At 41.2% G+C, this 15,170-nt stretch overlaps 2 protein-coding genes across 7 annotated transcripts; one reads left to right on the top strand and one right to left on the bottom strand.

Annotated features, from left to right (window-relative positions):
• Positions 1–843: 843 nt before the first annotated feature.
• On the bottom strand, positions 844–11,657 carry narf (nuclear prelamin A recognition factor). 6 transcript variants are annotated; one of them, XM_004557542.5, is made up of 12 exons: positions 11,639–11,657; positions 10,039–10,113; positions 9,866–9,931; positions 9,442–9,570; positions 9,227–9,359; positions 8,786–8,920; positions 7,767–7,885; positions 6,332–6,464; positions 4,717–4,789; positions 4,425–4,562; positions 3,765–3,922; positions 844–3,672 (listed from the first exon to the last, which is right to left on the bottom strand). In XM_004557542.5, exons 2-12 carry the CDS (start codon positions 10,093–10,095, stop codon positions 3,422–3,424), a joined length of 1,392 nt encoding a protein of 463 aa, XP_004557599.1. In that variant the 5' UTR covers positions 10,096–10,113; positions 11,639–11,657; the 3' UTR covers positions 844–3,421. The 6 variants fall into 6 exon arrangements, with proteins under 6 accessions (XP_004557599.1, XP_004557598.1, XP_076743380.1 ...); XM_004557541.5 differs by lacking the exon at positions 11,639–11,657 and adding an exon at positions 10,794–11,100; XM_076887265.1 differs by lacking the exon at positions 11,639–11,657 and adding an exon at positions 10,879–11,100.
• Positions 11,421–15,170, top strand: cybc1 (cytochrome b-245 chaperone 1). The gene is made up of 6 exons (XM_004557545.4): positions 11,421–11,604; positions 12,530–12,617; positions 12,741–12,782; positions 12,877–13,047; positions 13,151–13,295; positions 14,263–15,170. The coding sequence occupies exons 2-6, from the start codon at positions 12,530–12,532 to the stop codon at positions 14,417–14,419; spliced, it is 603 nt and encodes a 200-aa protein (XP_004557602.1). The 5' UTR covers positions 11,421–11,604; the 3' UTR covers positions 14,420–15,170.

Raw genomic sequence — 15,170 nt, 5'->3', positions numbered from 1 at the left:
GCACAACTTACCCTGCACCAGGGGCAAGTTGTGCCACAAGACCACTTTTTTTTCAGAAAGCTATATTTCTTAAATACTATATGTGTGATTGTTCCCAGGGACGCACGACATCCTGAAATATATTTACATATTTTATTTGGAAGCATTACAGTCATGGTTTTAAGTAAAACATGGCACAACCCACCCCATCGTCCCCTCCTACTGTTTTGTTCATAAATTATAGTCACATCAAGGTTTGAGAAGAAGCTGTTATTAAAACCTGCATTTCAACAAAGAGCTGTCAAAGGACATCAAGGACGAGACTGTAGAGAAAGTGCTGCTCAGATAAAACCTAAATCGAGGAGTATGACCCAAAGAACACCATCGCCACAGTTAAGCATGGTGGAAACATTATGCTATGGGGCTGTTTTTCTGCCAAGGGTAGGGGACGACCTCCAGCATGACAATGACCTAAAACATACCACCAAGGCAACAAAGGAGCGACTAAAGAAGAAGCACATTAAGGTCATGGAGTTGACTAACCAGACCTGAATGCTTGAGGATTTCTCTGGATTTCATTGAACTATTTCATCTTTATGTTTTCTGAGTTTAAAGCTGCTGTGTGTATTGTTTCTACACCTTAACTGTAGTTGTCACAATTGGTGACAAATACTTGTGATATCGTGTGATGTCACGGCAAGATTATACAGAACCATGCCACTACATGCCACGCTGTATTGTACTGTTACTCTTACCAAGCATACGTTTTCTGAGGTAATACAAGCAGTTATAAGGGTGACAAATCTGTCAAGCGGTGAGTGTTGATATGGTGAGTAGTTTAAAAAAGGGAGGTACAGATACATATCAGCAGATCTCTGAGTTTATTGCTTAACAGAAACTAAATGAAAAACCCACAAGACAGATTACAGATGCTATTTCTGTGTCTCTGCTTATCTTCATCTCCAAGTCCTTACTGTACTAAAGACAGTGTTAACTTTGTGAGAATACTTCATGTAGATCATGAACTGTTGTCATGTGTCCATTCACTTACATTTACACACACATTAAAATATAAGTAGGTGTATGAGTTGATGAGGCATGTGCTCAAAGTGATCACATCTGTAATGTTGAACTGGTAAATTGTACAGTGTGTGATAACTGCTGTGTTAACATGCTCATAACAGCAGCAAATGAAAAATGCTATGGGCGGTTCAGATGTATAACAACCTTTCTTGTTCAGCATTGCCCTTTAAGGATGTGGACTGTGATACATGCACAACAAACTAATAGATTAAGATGTCCCATAAATACACAAACACACTCACTGGTTTTATAATTTTGAGTCACTGGGAGTTATGGTTTTCTGTGGCTGACACAGCAAGCCAAAAGAAAAAAAAGAAAAAGAAAATGGAAAAATGATCAAATCCTGAGAAAGTTATGGAATAACTTAAGTCCATATTAAAATCCAACAGGAGTCAATAATGTTCTAAACAGTCAGATCAAAGTAATTCAAATAGGATTTAAATAGGCTGGCTGAAAGGAAAAAGCTTGACGTAATAACCAATTTCACTTTTTAGACTCAACGTTTTGCTTTTGTAAATTTGGATCAGCAGCTCTCAGTTACCCTCACGCATGTCTATCATTTGTTAAAATATGAAGAAGCAGCAGCACGCACCTGTTAGAGAGCTTGTTGCTTTAAGAGCATCTGGGGACAACTCAGAGTAACACCACCGATTATAAATGCCGCTTTTTTTTTTTTTTAACCACACACCAGCGCTGCCGGAGAAACATGGTGCTGATGTTAAACTCTTACAAACTTTTTGAAGATTAAAAACACCCCACAAGTGTTTTTTAGATTATTTTAAGAAATAGTATTCATCTGAATTATGCTACTGATGCTGACTGAAAACAAGGGGGATTTAAAATCAAAGGCACGTTTGGCTTTTTGTTGTGATAATTAACTATGTTAATATCTTTCCTTCTTTGAAGCTTGCAATATTGACTTTTTGACTGAGTGAAAACAGATTTGTTTCCTTGTATAAATCAAAAACATGTCCACCAAATGTGTTTTTCTCCATCCAAGAAAACAATAAATCTCATATTTTGCTTTAATTTGATGCGACTACAGACTGAACAACTTGGCAGGTGTTGGTGAGAAAACGTCAGATGAGCCATTTCCCTTTGACTCAGAGACAACCTGGATCTAAATAATAAGCAATAATAAGTGTGAATATGCATGTTATTTCAACAGTGTCATAACCTTTTTCTTTAAATTGCCAGTTTTAATATTTCTTTTGAAGAAATTCAAAGATTAATCCATTTGTTCGCTTAATGACAGCACAGAAAATCTAAATATTTTCAGCCATCAATCATCAGTGATGCATCTGAGGTGCTCCTAAGGTTCAAATTTTGGTCCCTTCTTGTTCTCTAGTTCTTCTATGTTTCCACTAAGACTATACACATTTCTCCTGTGACCTGTAGTACTCTTTTTCTATCTAGATTATTTGGTGATCAGCCTGGTTTGGAGAGATCAGCATCTTTTGGTTCTCAAAGGACCCAAAAAAAAAAAATTTTTTTTTTTTTTAAAGTTTCCAGAGTGACGTCTCTTTATGTTATGACCAGGTCCCCCGACCAAAACAAAAAACCATCAGCATCAGAATGAGACAAGTCACTTATTTGTGAGAAGCATTTTTCTTTTTGTGCTTTACATAGGACACGAATGTTTGATCTTGTAAAACAATATGCATAACTTAATAAAAATACTAGTTTGTGAAACTGGAGCAGTGATACAAATGAAACCCTCTTGCAGCCTTAAACAGAAGGACTGTCCTTCCTCTGGGACGGATAATCTGAATAATGCATCAGACTTACTGTGACTGATTCAATAAGACACTGTTGCATAGTTATCACTGTGTTAGAGAACACGCAGTCTTTCAGCTAGGAACAGTGGAGATGACTTTAGCATGGAAAACTGCATGATTCATACTGGACAGCTAAGATTCAAACTCATCAAATATACATTCAGCATCCACAGGTTCGGTTCATGAGTTCCAGTTGTGATAAAAGCTTCTGTTTTCTCAAGGGGTTATTGCTCTGTGACTCGACAGGTTCACACTTGCTACAGATGTCACTTATTAGAACAGCTGGCACAGCAGGTGATCTTGTTTTTTGCCAGTTTAAGAACACCTCACTGCATTCACTGATTCACTCGGTATCATTTCTAAGTGTTTGTTTTTCTGCCCCTCACATATCATCAGGCTCGGCACAAAAGAGGCAGCCCCCCCCCGTGGTTAAATGGAAGAATGATCTTTTGAGACGTCAGTCACTGGTCCGTCATTCTGCGTCATCCACAGTTTTTTAGAATATGTGATGGTCCAGGTAGAAGCACAATCGAATAGCTGTCCAACATTCATGTCTTTAAAGGAAGACGTTCCCTTTCTTCTCACCACTGCATGTGTGGGGGCTGTGCGTGGCCGTGACTCTTATCTCTGTACTCTGTGTGCAGCAACTTTCTGGCCTGTGACGAGTCCTGACCCTCCAGCCAGTCCTGATAGAGGGTGTGCAGGGTAGGGTTGAATTCTGGGAGCCGGACTGGAAGGCTGCTGTAGATCTCCTCCATCTGGTTGACCAAGGCTTTGTCCAGCCGGCCTGCACCTCCCTCACTCTCAGCCTGACCGCGGCCGCTCAAGCACCCTGAAGGGAAACATAGGAGGAATGTTAAGGGTCATAAATCTTAAAGAGCTGGCAGCAGCATGTCTGAGCTCATGGGCCGTGATGGGCGTTACCTCCGGGGCAGGACAGCACCTCCACCAGCTGATAAGGCACACGTCCCTTTCTCATACGGTGAACCAGAGTCTGGATGTTCCTGAAACCATAGACAGCAGCAAACTGCAGAAGTGTTTCACCATCCCGCTCTAGTGTCACTTCCTGGAAGTCCCGATTCCTGTAAAGTCACCAGCAAAGGGATTATACACAGATAATCAAAGAAAAGTGATCTTTAACTGATCCATCCACTGCTGTGTTTTAAACACCCACATCACACTGCTAAGCTGATTAAACTGGTTTTTCACCTTTACACAGACAAAGTAGCAGCTCTTAAGTACAGGCTGACACAGCAATGTGGGGAGTGTAGGATCACAGGGTCAGTCTTAGTTCAAAGTTAGCTCACAGTGAAGTTGGTGTGACAACAAATTTTGTATTGCTCATTGTTAATAATTGAATTGAAAGGAAATTAAAAGCAGCAGATGTGCATAAAGTTGACAATGAAGAAGGAAAAAAAACACTTTCCGTGCATCTGTTGATGCGCCAAACGTACAAACAACCACAGTAATGTCATAATTTCACATTAACAGATGGACAAATGGATTAAAACCCTAACACCATCTCCAGAATGACACAACCGTGAGGTATTAGAACACAACTATGCCGACTGGGCCGTCTCTCACCTGAGGGTCTTATATGTGATCTCCTGGACGTCCACACCAAAGAGTTCTTTAGCAGCGTGTTTGAACACGTGTTCCAGGAAACCTTCAGAGCCTCTGCCGTCATGTCTCACCAGCGCCACGTCTCCACCGTCTCCCAGCCTACAGTCACAGTCAAAGCTGCATTGACACAGGCTCAGAGGTTGTATCCAGTCACGTAAACATTACACATCAAAGTACAATTTATTAACACTCCAACTACATAGCACTGACGTCATCGTTTACATTATTAAAAACAATGCTCTCAGCTACTCACACTTGGTCCAGTGGAACTGAGTCCAGCTCCTCCACCGACACCTTCCTCTGCTCCATCAGGTAATAAATCTGCCCTGGAACATGAAACATGACTCTTACTTTGACAGTGCTCTCTTTCATTATCCACTACAACACTCACTGGCCACTTTATTAGCTACACCTGTTTAAAGGCTTATGTACAGATGGACAAGACGACCTGCTGAAGTTCAACGTGAGCATCTGAATGTGGGAGAAAGGTTCTTTAAGTAATTTAACCGCATTTTTGTTGATCTGAGTATTTCAGAAACTGCAGATTAAAGTTTTTCCACCCAACCATCTCTAGGTTTTAAAAGCTGGATAGTGTAGTGGTAAGACTACACACTTCTGGAGTGGTGGTCGCAAGTTCAGTTCCCACCTGGTATCCAGTAAGGGTCCTGTCACGGCACGGCTATGTCTGCAGCCTGTTCGCAGTTCAGGACACAAGCATTTCACTGCATGTTCACTATATGTTGAACTGTGTATGTGACAAATAAAATTTGTATTTGTAAAAAAGAAAACAATGGCTTGTTCATGTGAGAGGAAAATGAACGGAATATTATGAGCTGACAAGAAGGCAACAGTAACTCGAATATGTCATTTTCTGCTGTGACATTCAGCTGGTTTGGCATAAACAACATGCTGCCCAGTATGAACTATTGCTGTTACTGGTGATATTTTCTTGGCACACTTTGGACTGCAGCTGAGCACTGTTTAAAAACCACAGTACAGTTGCTCATCATATCCATGCCTTTATGACCAGTGTACCCATCATCTGATGGCTGTTTCCAGCAGGATAATGCACACAGTTGCACTGATGTCAAACTGGTTTCTTGAACATAACAATGAGTTCACTGTACTCAAATGACCTCCAACAGTCATCAGATCTTAATCCAGCAGAGCACCTGATGATGTGGTACATCATAGATGTGCAGCAGCTGTGTATCATACTAGTATGAACTGAAACCTCAGAGGAATGCCTCCAGCACTTTGTTGAATCTGTCCATCTATGCCACTAAGGCTTTTCTGAAGGTAAGTGGGGTTCAACCAAGTATTAGCATGGTATACCTAATAAAGTGGCCAGTGAGTGTACATTTTACAATGATACATGCAGTGATACTCTGGTTGAAACAAAGAAAGTGAAGAAGAGGAAACATGGTTGGTTGGTTGGTACATGCAGGTGCATCAAATGAGTGCGAGTGCAGATTTCTTTTTTAGCCACAGCTGCAGCTCTCCCACAGTTGCTCACTCTGACATGCTCTGTCATACTGGGGTCAGCTGCTCTTAATCTTAAATGGATCTAGAGACAAATGGCTGAATCTCAAGAAAACAAAAGAAACCAGATCAGCATCCTGCTGGCATAATTACAGTGATTATATTCGAGTATCCATTATGACCTTTCTGAAGAACATTATAGCTGTTTAAAGCAACTCTTGGAGGAAACCTTTTAAGGATATCAAGTAATTCAGCCTTTCCACTGCACAAACAATCCTCAGGTTTCAGATACACCTCTAGACAGTAAATGTGTTCTGCTGAAACCAGAGAGAGGGGTCTAACAAACTCTAATATGGTTGCAAATATGGTCTTTTTAATAATCTTACCTGAGGTGAGTACGCAGTCTACATCCCTGGTCTCCAGCATACTGTTGTAGAACTCTTCTCTGACAGCTTCTAGCTTTTTATCAAAGCAGGGAGCCACCACCACATGGTAGAGTTTCTCTGGACTCAACTTCTGCTAGTACAGAAAACACAACAAAGACATAAGAGAGATTCTCTCTCATAAAATACAGAACTCAGTCTGACATTAGCCTTGGATTGTTCAGGTTTGAGACAGTACAAACACTGACTCAGATGGAACGTGTGGTTTGGGACGACGTGACTACATTAGGTGATCAAATACTGAACATTTAGAACAGCCTTTTGGCTCACAGTGATTTTTACACGTTTGGTAAATTTACCTCTTTAATTTTACATTATTTTAAACTTTGGCTACATTTTTAAACATCATTTTAAAAAAACAAAAAACAACCCACAACAGTTATTTTGAAGGATTTTAAGTATTCTTTTTAGTATAATTTAAAATGACAGTTATCATTAAAAAGAATAAATAAAAAAAAATCGTAATGGCATAGATCCACTCTGTATGTGTTCTCACTGCACCTGAGAGTGGTGTAATCTGATACCCTTGGCACTACTATTGGCTGGATGCCACACACCCACTGCCCAAAGGTTAAAGGCCAGGAACATGTTGAACACAGCAAAATAACAAGAAAATGTAGCAATGGAGACAAGTGCCAGGGTCATCTGCCTGCATTGTTATGGCTTATTTTAGTGGGTCGCAAGTCATTTAAAAGGATGATCTTTGTATGTATAAATGAAGTTATATCTGGTTGTATTTACAAGTGCTACTGGCACTACTGAATATGCCAACAAAACATCCCAGCTAGCAATCATGAATAACTACGCATGTTCTTTTTAACCTTCTGCTTTTTCCTCAATGACAGTTTAATAAAAGAGCTTTAATGCAAGGTGTTACACATTTGTCGGGCTTCATTTCTGTTGCAGGATATTTTGGCTGAGCTGCTGTTAAGATTTTAGGAGCGGTTCATTAACATTAGTTCATTTGATGCATTCTTTTTCTGCATTTTGTGACAGCTTAAATTAGAGGTAATTTAACACAGGGCCTCAGAAGTGGTGAAACTTGTTTTGGTAAAGCACTTCCTGAACTACAACAAGTCCTAGAACCACATGTTGGGTGAGCAAAGTTCCCGGTCTTAACCTATTAGAGACTTTTCTAATAGAAAAAAGATTTAGAGCAGCATGAAGACCTTTTAGCCAATCAATGTTAGCCATCAGTCCCCATCAGGCTGATCACCTCTTACCTCCATTATATTTAACTCTTACGCCTATACAACAGATTAGTTTTCATTTATTTACCCTTCCTTATTTGTCGACAGACACTTAAACAAGTGGTAGAAAGACCTCCAATTACCCTGAGACCTTTGACTGTGAGTTGTCACAGTGGATCAATGCTTACCTGCTGTTTAGAGAAGTAGTCTTTGACCAGACACCCCATGATCTGTTGGGGAGACCTGGCTGTGCAGATATGAGGAGTGACCAGGCTGCCCAGAACACGCTCTGAATAGCGGATCCACCCTGTAAACACACAATGTTAAAATAACCATTAGCCTACTGTGCACGCGTGGCTCAGGGGGTTGGGAATCGCATCTGTAACCGGAAGGTCGCCAGTTTGATCCCTGGGCTCTCTGTCCTGGTCATTGTGTCCTTGGGCAAGACACTTTACCCTACCACCTACTGGTGTTGGCCAGAGGGGCCGATGGCGCGATATGGCAGCCTCACTTCTGTCAGTCTACCCCAGGGCAGTCTGACAGTCTGTGGCTACAACTGTAGCTGCCTCCACCAGTGTATGAATGTGAGAGTGAATGAATAGTGGCATTGTAAAGCGCTTTGGGTGCCTTGAAAAGCACTATATAAATCCAATCCATTATTATTATTATTATGAATTGAAGTTTTTTATTTTAGAAACACACACCAAGAGATAGGAGGAAAAAAATCCACATAGTCCAATACATTTCTTTCATGATGATAAGCCGGCTTGCTATTTAATTACTGGTCGTTCCTCACCTGGAGGCGAGCAAAGCCCTCCTCCATGGCCAGTGTTAGACCCCACAGGATGAATACCTGGGTGTCTGCATGCACGTGTATAGCTGCAATTAAAGACCAAAAAAGTTCTAGCGTCCTATCTCTGATAAAGGGAGTGGTGCAGGAAGAGCTTCCTATCTTTCCCCAGCAGCTCTCTGCTATCTGCACCTCTAAAACCCCAGGTTCAGCACACGCACAAAAATTCACTCAAGAAAGAGCCCGGGGACTTGCAGAACAAAGAAATCTTAAAACTGAGGCAAACACCAGCACAGATGATAATCACACTGCCAAACCAGTACAACGGGGTGGGGGTTTGAAAAAAAGAGGAGAAGAAGAAGCAGCAGTAAAGAGTGGGGGGAGTATGAGGAAGGCAAAGAAGAGAGGACGGTTTACCTGGACAGGAGGAGGTGAACATGGGCAGGGCGTGGGAATCATGGTGCCTCCTGCGATATCGCTGAATAAACTCCTTTTGACTCTCTAGGATGCTGAAGCCAGCTGCCAGAGTGGTGTCAAACACATATTGCACTCCTGCAGGGAAAACCCAGAGTGACGAAGCAGAATGCACACAACAAACAGGGAAATGTTGAACATGTATGATAAATACCAGGGCGTACGGGTAATCCGTGCACACCTGCTTGCAGAAAGGTAAACTTAAGTCTGTTTAGCAGAAAAGTGGGAAGTACGGCCAAAAAAAAAAAAAAAAAAAAAAAAAAAAAGTAGCTTTTTTTTAAAATAACAAAACAAGCTAACAACAGAAAGAAACAAAAAGGAGAGAGTAGGAAACTTATGGTAAAGTCTACTTCGTATTTCATAAAAGAAAAAAACTCAAATCACCGATGTGCTTGAGGAAGCCGCAGAGCTTGTGGGCCGCTTCAGCGATGTCCACACCGAACTTGACAGCAAAGAAAGGCAGAGACTGCGGACACACCGACGCCACCAGCACCTTGTGCTTCGACGCATCACACTTCTGACAGGGACAGAGGAAGGTGTTGTTTAGCAAGCGCAACAAGGCAGCGCAGAAACACTCCCTGGTTTCAGAGGAAGTGTACCTTATTCAGCGCCAGAACTCGCTCCACTTCCTCCAGACCCTGCTGAGAAATCTTCAAGGTGTCCTCGTCTGACAGACAGCCGTCACAGGACAGGCATGCGCTCAACAAAAGCTGGGAGCCTTCATTCCCCTGAAAAAATTAGATTTTTTTCACCCCGACAACCTTTGAAGTGGGCTACGTTTCATCTTCCTGTACTGGTTATTACCTGCCTTAAGCCTACTATCTGCTAAAAGCATCTTAATCTGAATCATGCTGAAATAAAGAACTGTAACTTTTTAGACTTTATCCTCCCTGTGAACTTCAAACAGTCTGAAAGGATGCATGAAATGCACATGCATGAAAACTGCTTAACATGGGAACATGATGAGGACTGATTCATGTAGAGCAATTAATGACTAGAGTGCACTGGGTAAGCAGATACTACCTGCCCATTGACTTCTTCGCTTTCCTGGTTTGAGTTGGCCCCATCTTCGCTTTGCTTCTTATTGCACTGTGTGTAGAAAGATCGATAAACTCAGCTCAGAACTGAGAGCAAGAAAGAGGCAGTCAACCAACCCATTTATGAGACAGCGTAGTGCTACAGAGCCATCATCATACCTGTTTGGTGCAGTTCTCGCACTTCTCCTTGCGCTTGGCTATGTTGACCTCTGACATTTTCTTCAGCAGTTATATCTTTAAATTAAGAGAGACACACAGAGATTAACATCCCAGCTCCACACAGCCTAAAGTTTCCTGTAATGAAGGCAGAGGCGACTACTCTTTGCTGTTTAATTAACTCCACCTTCCACTGACTGCTTCCAGCGTCCTATCACAGGCGGGCGTTTTTATCATAAACAAAACAGCTTTATAATGGTGGGAAACTGAGTGCAAGCACAAGCTAGTCTTCTGTCATTACATCCCAAATTGCTCGGGTTAATTATATAAACAGAGTCAACAGAAACCGCCACGAAGTCCATTACGTCAGATTGCTTGCGCGTGAGGGGAAGCGCGAGAAGTATGGGCTGGAAGCTACCGTGCTATTAAAACCTATAGAGAGTTAGCTTGTTGTATAGAAACAGTCTTACTTTCATATGATACAAAAATACCTTTTAAAAAAATCTAGTTTGGGGTGAATATATTTATATCTTTAAATAAGAATAGCCAAATCCTTAAGCATGCCTCACGTTAACAAGCTACCTGGTATGTTAGTTTTGCTGCCCTTAAATATACCACTTGAAAACACGCTATTTCGGTCCAGGCCTTTTTTGGGGTTTCTACATTAATTCCTGTGTGGGACCGAAGCGTGTATGCTGGTTTAACGGCACGGCAGACGCAGTGTTAACGCTGCAAGGTCGAATTTTAAGGTAACTCACCGGACGGTTTATTTCACTGCTCTTTCGGACAAAGACATGGGGAAAAAATGTAGAAGAGCAGCCAGTGCTACAGAAGACTACATACAGGTGAACTCGACAGTTACTCAGCACCCTTCGTTTTCCGGTCAACTCGTCTGTGGACGGCGTCACCGCCACTGTTGGCCGCCAGGCTTGAACCTCTGCGGTTATTTCATAATACTCTAACTGCCGCTTACAAAAGCGACGAGACTCCTCTAGTGTCCAAGCCAGTCGTCCGACTCCATTGTGTACCCCGGCGACCTCTGAGCGCATGCGCAAACTGTGTACGAGTTGCTCCGGAAGCTCGTGTGTAGAAAGACGTCTTCTTACCTCACGTCACACTAAATTCAAATGTGATAGAAACAGCTTTGATAAAAACTCAGTTTAGGTATTTCTGAAAAGAAAACCTGTGTGGTTGTTATCGAGTTATGAACGCCTTTTCAAATTGTTACTATGTTTGAAACATTTAAGTACACAATCATATATACTACTTGCTTGCTTATGGTAGGCGTATGCAGGCAAATGTAATGTTTAAATGTAAAATTTAAAGTAAAAAAAACTTCCTTTCTTTCTTTCTTACTTACTTTTTTCTTTCTTAAGCTTTTATTTTGAAGGCGTGATGAAGTATAGCTCGCCCTGTTCCTGGAAGGAAGTGTTTCCCCTATGGGACTGTTTTGTTGCAATAATATGAATAGAACTTCCTTATATTTTCAGCGGTTGCGTTCCCTTGTACGCATTCTTCTTTCCTAAATCTACAAGGCAAAATTTTATAAGAAAAAAAGGCGATTTTAAGGTAAGCAATACAGATTTCATATTACTGTCTTTACCTGTTCTGCAGAGATTGTTGTCACGCTGAGTGATCGTGGTCAGCAGCAGCAGCAACAGCAGCGGCATCTTTCTTGTCTCGTGTTTTCAGATCCAGTTAAAAAAAAAAAACCCGTATGTCTGATCAGAAACATATATGGAACAAAAATGTAGATCAAGCCACGAGAACAGTTTGAGTTTTATTTTGCCACCACCCCTGTACAGCAGTACAGCAGCAGGTAGGTCTATGCCACTCAGAGGACTGAAACATGTTAAAACATCAATGTGTGACCATGAAACACATTTCATCTTTGATATTTCTTCAGTTAGAAAACAAACAAACAAACAAACAAACAAACAAACAAACAAACAAAAGATCCACTGCTTACAGCAACTTGTCTGGATTATTTTTGAGAAACCATCTTGGTTTATTTTGAGGTAATCCAAGCTTGTCTGATTTGCAAGGGAGGCTCTGGGGTAAAAAAGTGAAGACTTGGTCCCTATTGAACAGCTGTTACTTTGCTGTCTGGGCATTGTATTGAAGCAGAGCACAGGTCTGGTATAGCTCCTTTTGGGGTTTTGATTTGATTAATTTTAACTTAAAGATACGAAATATAAAAGCTGAAACTGAAAAAAAGTGCAGAAAATACATAGGGTGATTCACTAGTTGTTTACATTTCACTGAGCTCTGGCCCTATCAGATTTATTATAATGGCAATTTGAAAATGAACACAGACGTGAATGTTTTACAGTGGCTCTTTAAATTGAGTTCACTTAAAACAGTCCCTTCCTTTAAAGGAAAGGTCTGTGAAATTATGGAGTAAAGCAGGTTTTGCAAGTTTTTGCACTTTTCCCACTGTAAGAAATCAAAGGTTTTAGTGTTTCTAAAGTGCTGGGTTCTTGCCTTTGTTTAGATGGGATACATGACAGTAGAAGACCAGAGCTCCACCCTGCTCCACCTAAAGAGATCCCCGGGGATCCGTTCATGGTCTCTTCTTGTTGGTAAGTTTGTTTTTTGTGCAAATGTTGTTCCCATACTCAAATATGACATGCGCTCTCACACTTCAGTGATGGAATATTCCCTTGAACTGCTCCAAAACCATAAGCCTCTTATTTTCACTGCAGGTATAGCATCTGTTGGCTTAACAGCTGCATATTACAGCTCAGGTATGCAAGCTAAAATTTATATGATATGTCATCTTAACTTCCAACACTTGAGTACAGCTTTCTTTTCTTTCCTTGTGTTGCGTCAATCCCGCAGACAGCATCCCGTGGAAGCTCTTCTACGTGGCCGGCTGTCTGTTTGTGGCCATGCAGAACATGGAGGAATGGGAGGAGGCTGTGTTTGATAAAACCAAGAACCTGATTGAGCTTAAGACCTTCAGTTTATACACTTTAGTCCTGACTCTGTGGAGGAAGGGCCAAGAAAAAGGTGAGTAAAACCACAGAGGGGGCTGGTCACTACAGCTCCATTAGTGAGCTGAGAGGCCACAGTAATGGATCTTACCATTGTGTTTTTTCTCTCCATCTCCCAGTTGTGCTGGATCTGGACCAGCTGTGCGATATCTGCGTACAGGAGGAAAGGGTGCGTTATTTGGGAAAAGGTTATCTGCTGATGCTGAAGCTGGCTGCAGGCTTCTCCTACCCCCTCACTCAGAGTGCCACGCTCGGGGGACGCAGGTAGGTCACCGGCAGTTGACAGTTCAGCACAGGATCTGATTTAGTATGAAGTTGTTGCTAGATGAAAGATAAAATAGAGGTTTGATGTTCAGATTTTCAGTATATTAACCCCATAAAATTAAAACTTGCAGTTAATACATGTTTAGCTACCAGTTTATTAGAAGGCTCGCAGCTAAAACACAACAACTGTATAAGAGATCCTTCCTGCATTGATTTATTTTGTGGCCAATCTAGAGGCTAGAATTTATGTTGCTGTTAAACTGTGCTGACTTCTACAGATAGATGTTTGTTATTCAGCCTGCCCTCATCAATAAATAAATCAATAGCTCTCTTACACAGTTCAAACAAAAACCAAAGAACACAGAATTGACTCCAAAACAGTTCTGTTAGATTTTAATTATTTTAGCTAAGAAACCACCAAGTAGATGTGTGTGCCAAGTGTTATATAAACATTAAATGAGTCGCCTGTCTTCACCGTTTAAATCGGTTCAAATCAATTCAAATCAATTATATCTCTACAGCGCCAAATCACAACAATGGTCGCCTCAAGGCGCTTTATATTTTAAAGTAAAGACCCTATAATGACACTGAGAAAACCCCAACAATCACATGACCCCCTATGAGCAGGCACTTGACGACAGTGGGAAGGAAAAACTCCTTTATAACAGAAAGAAACCTGCAGCAGAACCAGGCTCAGCCATCTGCCACGTCCGGTTGGTGGTGAGGTGTGGGAGACAGGACAGAAAAGACACACTGTTTGCTTTCTGGTGTTCACTTTAAGATTGCTAACAGGAATTATTGTTGCATGCTAATTAGCTATCGAGATGTGATGGCTAATAATACCCTGCAGAAAAAGTACCACAGCACTTTGATTACTACGATTTGAGATGAACATTTATTCATGAATACACTGTATTAATATTTGGATTTATTTGGATCTGTTTTCTGCACTCCGGTTACTCCTCAGTGATGTGGAGGCAGTGGCTGCTCTGCTCAAGCGCTTCCTGGCACTGGAGGAACTGCAGAAACGTCGGCAGCAGGAGTATGAGGCTGAGTACGGGGACGCAGAGGATGAAGATTCTCTAGACAATAGCACCGACTCAGATGAAGCAGACAAGCTGTGATCTGTCTGAAGTGTAGTGTTACTCTAATGTAAGGGAGATTTAATTAGGGGCAGTGCAGCAATGCAGAGCCATTACAGAGGGTGAGGTTTGTGCAAGGCCCTTAATATATAGCAAACTCTAAGCATGTGCATGCATGTGGAACAGCAGGGAAAATAACCCTTAGTTTCTACTTACAGTCTTCCTTGTTTGTATTTTTACTGGTAATAATTCAGTTATATGTTGTCCTGCAAATGTTCACAATTTAGGAAATCTTGGAATAGACCTTTTTATTTCCCTTTTGTTACATTCTAAGTGGAGTCTTCTTTAAGCGAGTATTATTTCATCATCTTTGAGCTAATTACTGTTTGAGAGCACACTTCAGATTACAGATTTCCCGTGCCTTCCTACTGAATTTGAGTGTTTGTGTATGCGAGCCTCAGGAAAGTGCTTTTCCCACAGTTTTCTGGACCACCCCGCTCATAATTGTCTTTTTGCGTGTTTATTTGAACCCAGTAGACAATCCAGATGAATGCATGTGTAAACTGTAATTGAGCATGAAGGATCTTCTGAGCTTAGTCAAGAGTGAATTATGTGTCAAATGCTTTGACGTCATGCTTGTCTATCTTGTAACCTTTACCTGTTGTTGTTTTTTTTTAAAGTGAACCAAAGACTGTATCTCAGGAAAAGACTTTTGTGCTTTTGTCAAACTTTGTCTCATTCCAAGTTCAAATGTGTGCTGCTTTAAGGGAATAAACACTTTGTTTTTTTTAAA

The sequence above is a fragment of the Maylandia zebra genome, linkage group LG8 (assembly GCF_041146795.1).
Source record: "Maylandia zebra isolate NMK-2024a linkage group LG8, Mzebra_GT3a, whole genome shotgun sequence".
Classification (NCBI taxonomy): domain Eukaryota; kingdom Metazoa; phylum Chordata; class Actinopteri; order Cichliformes; family Cichlidae; genus Maylandia; species Maylandia zebra.
This window is presented reverse-complemented; position numbering and strand designations above follow the sequence as displayed.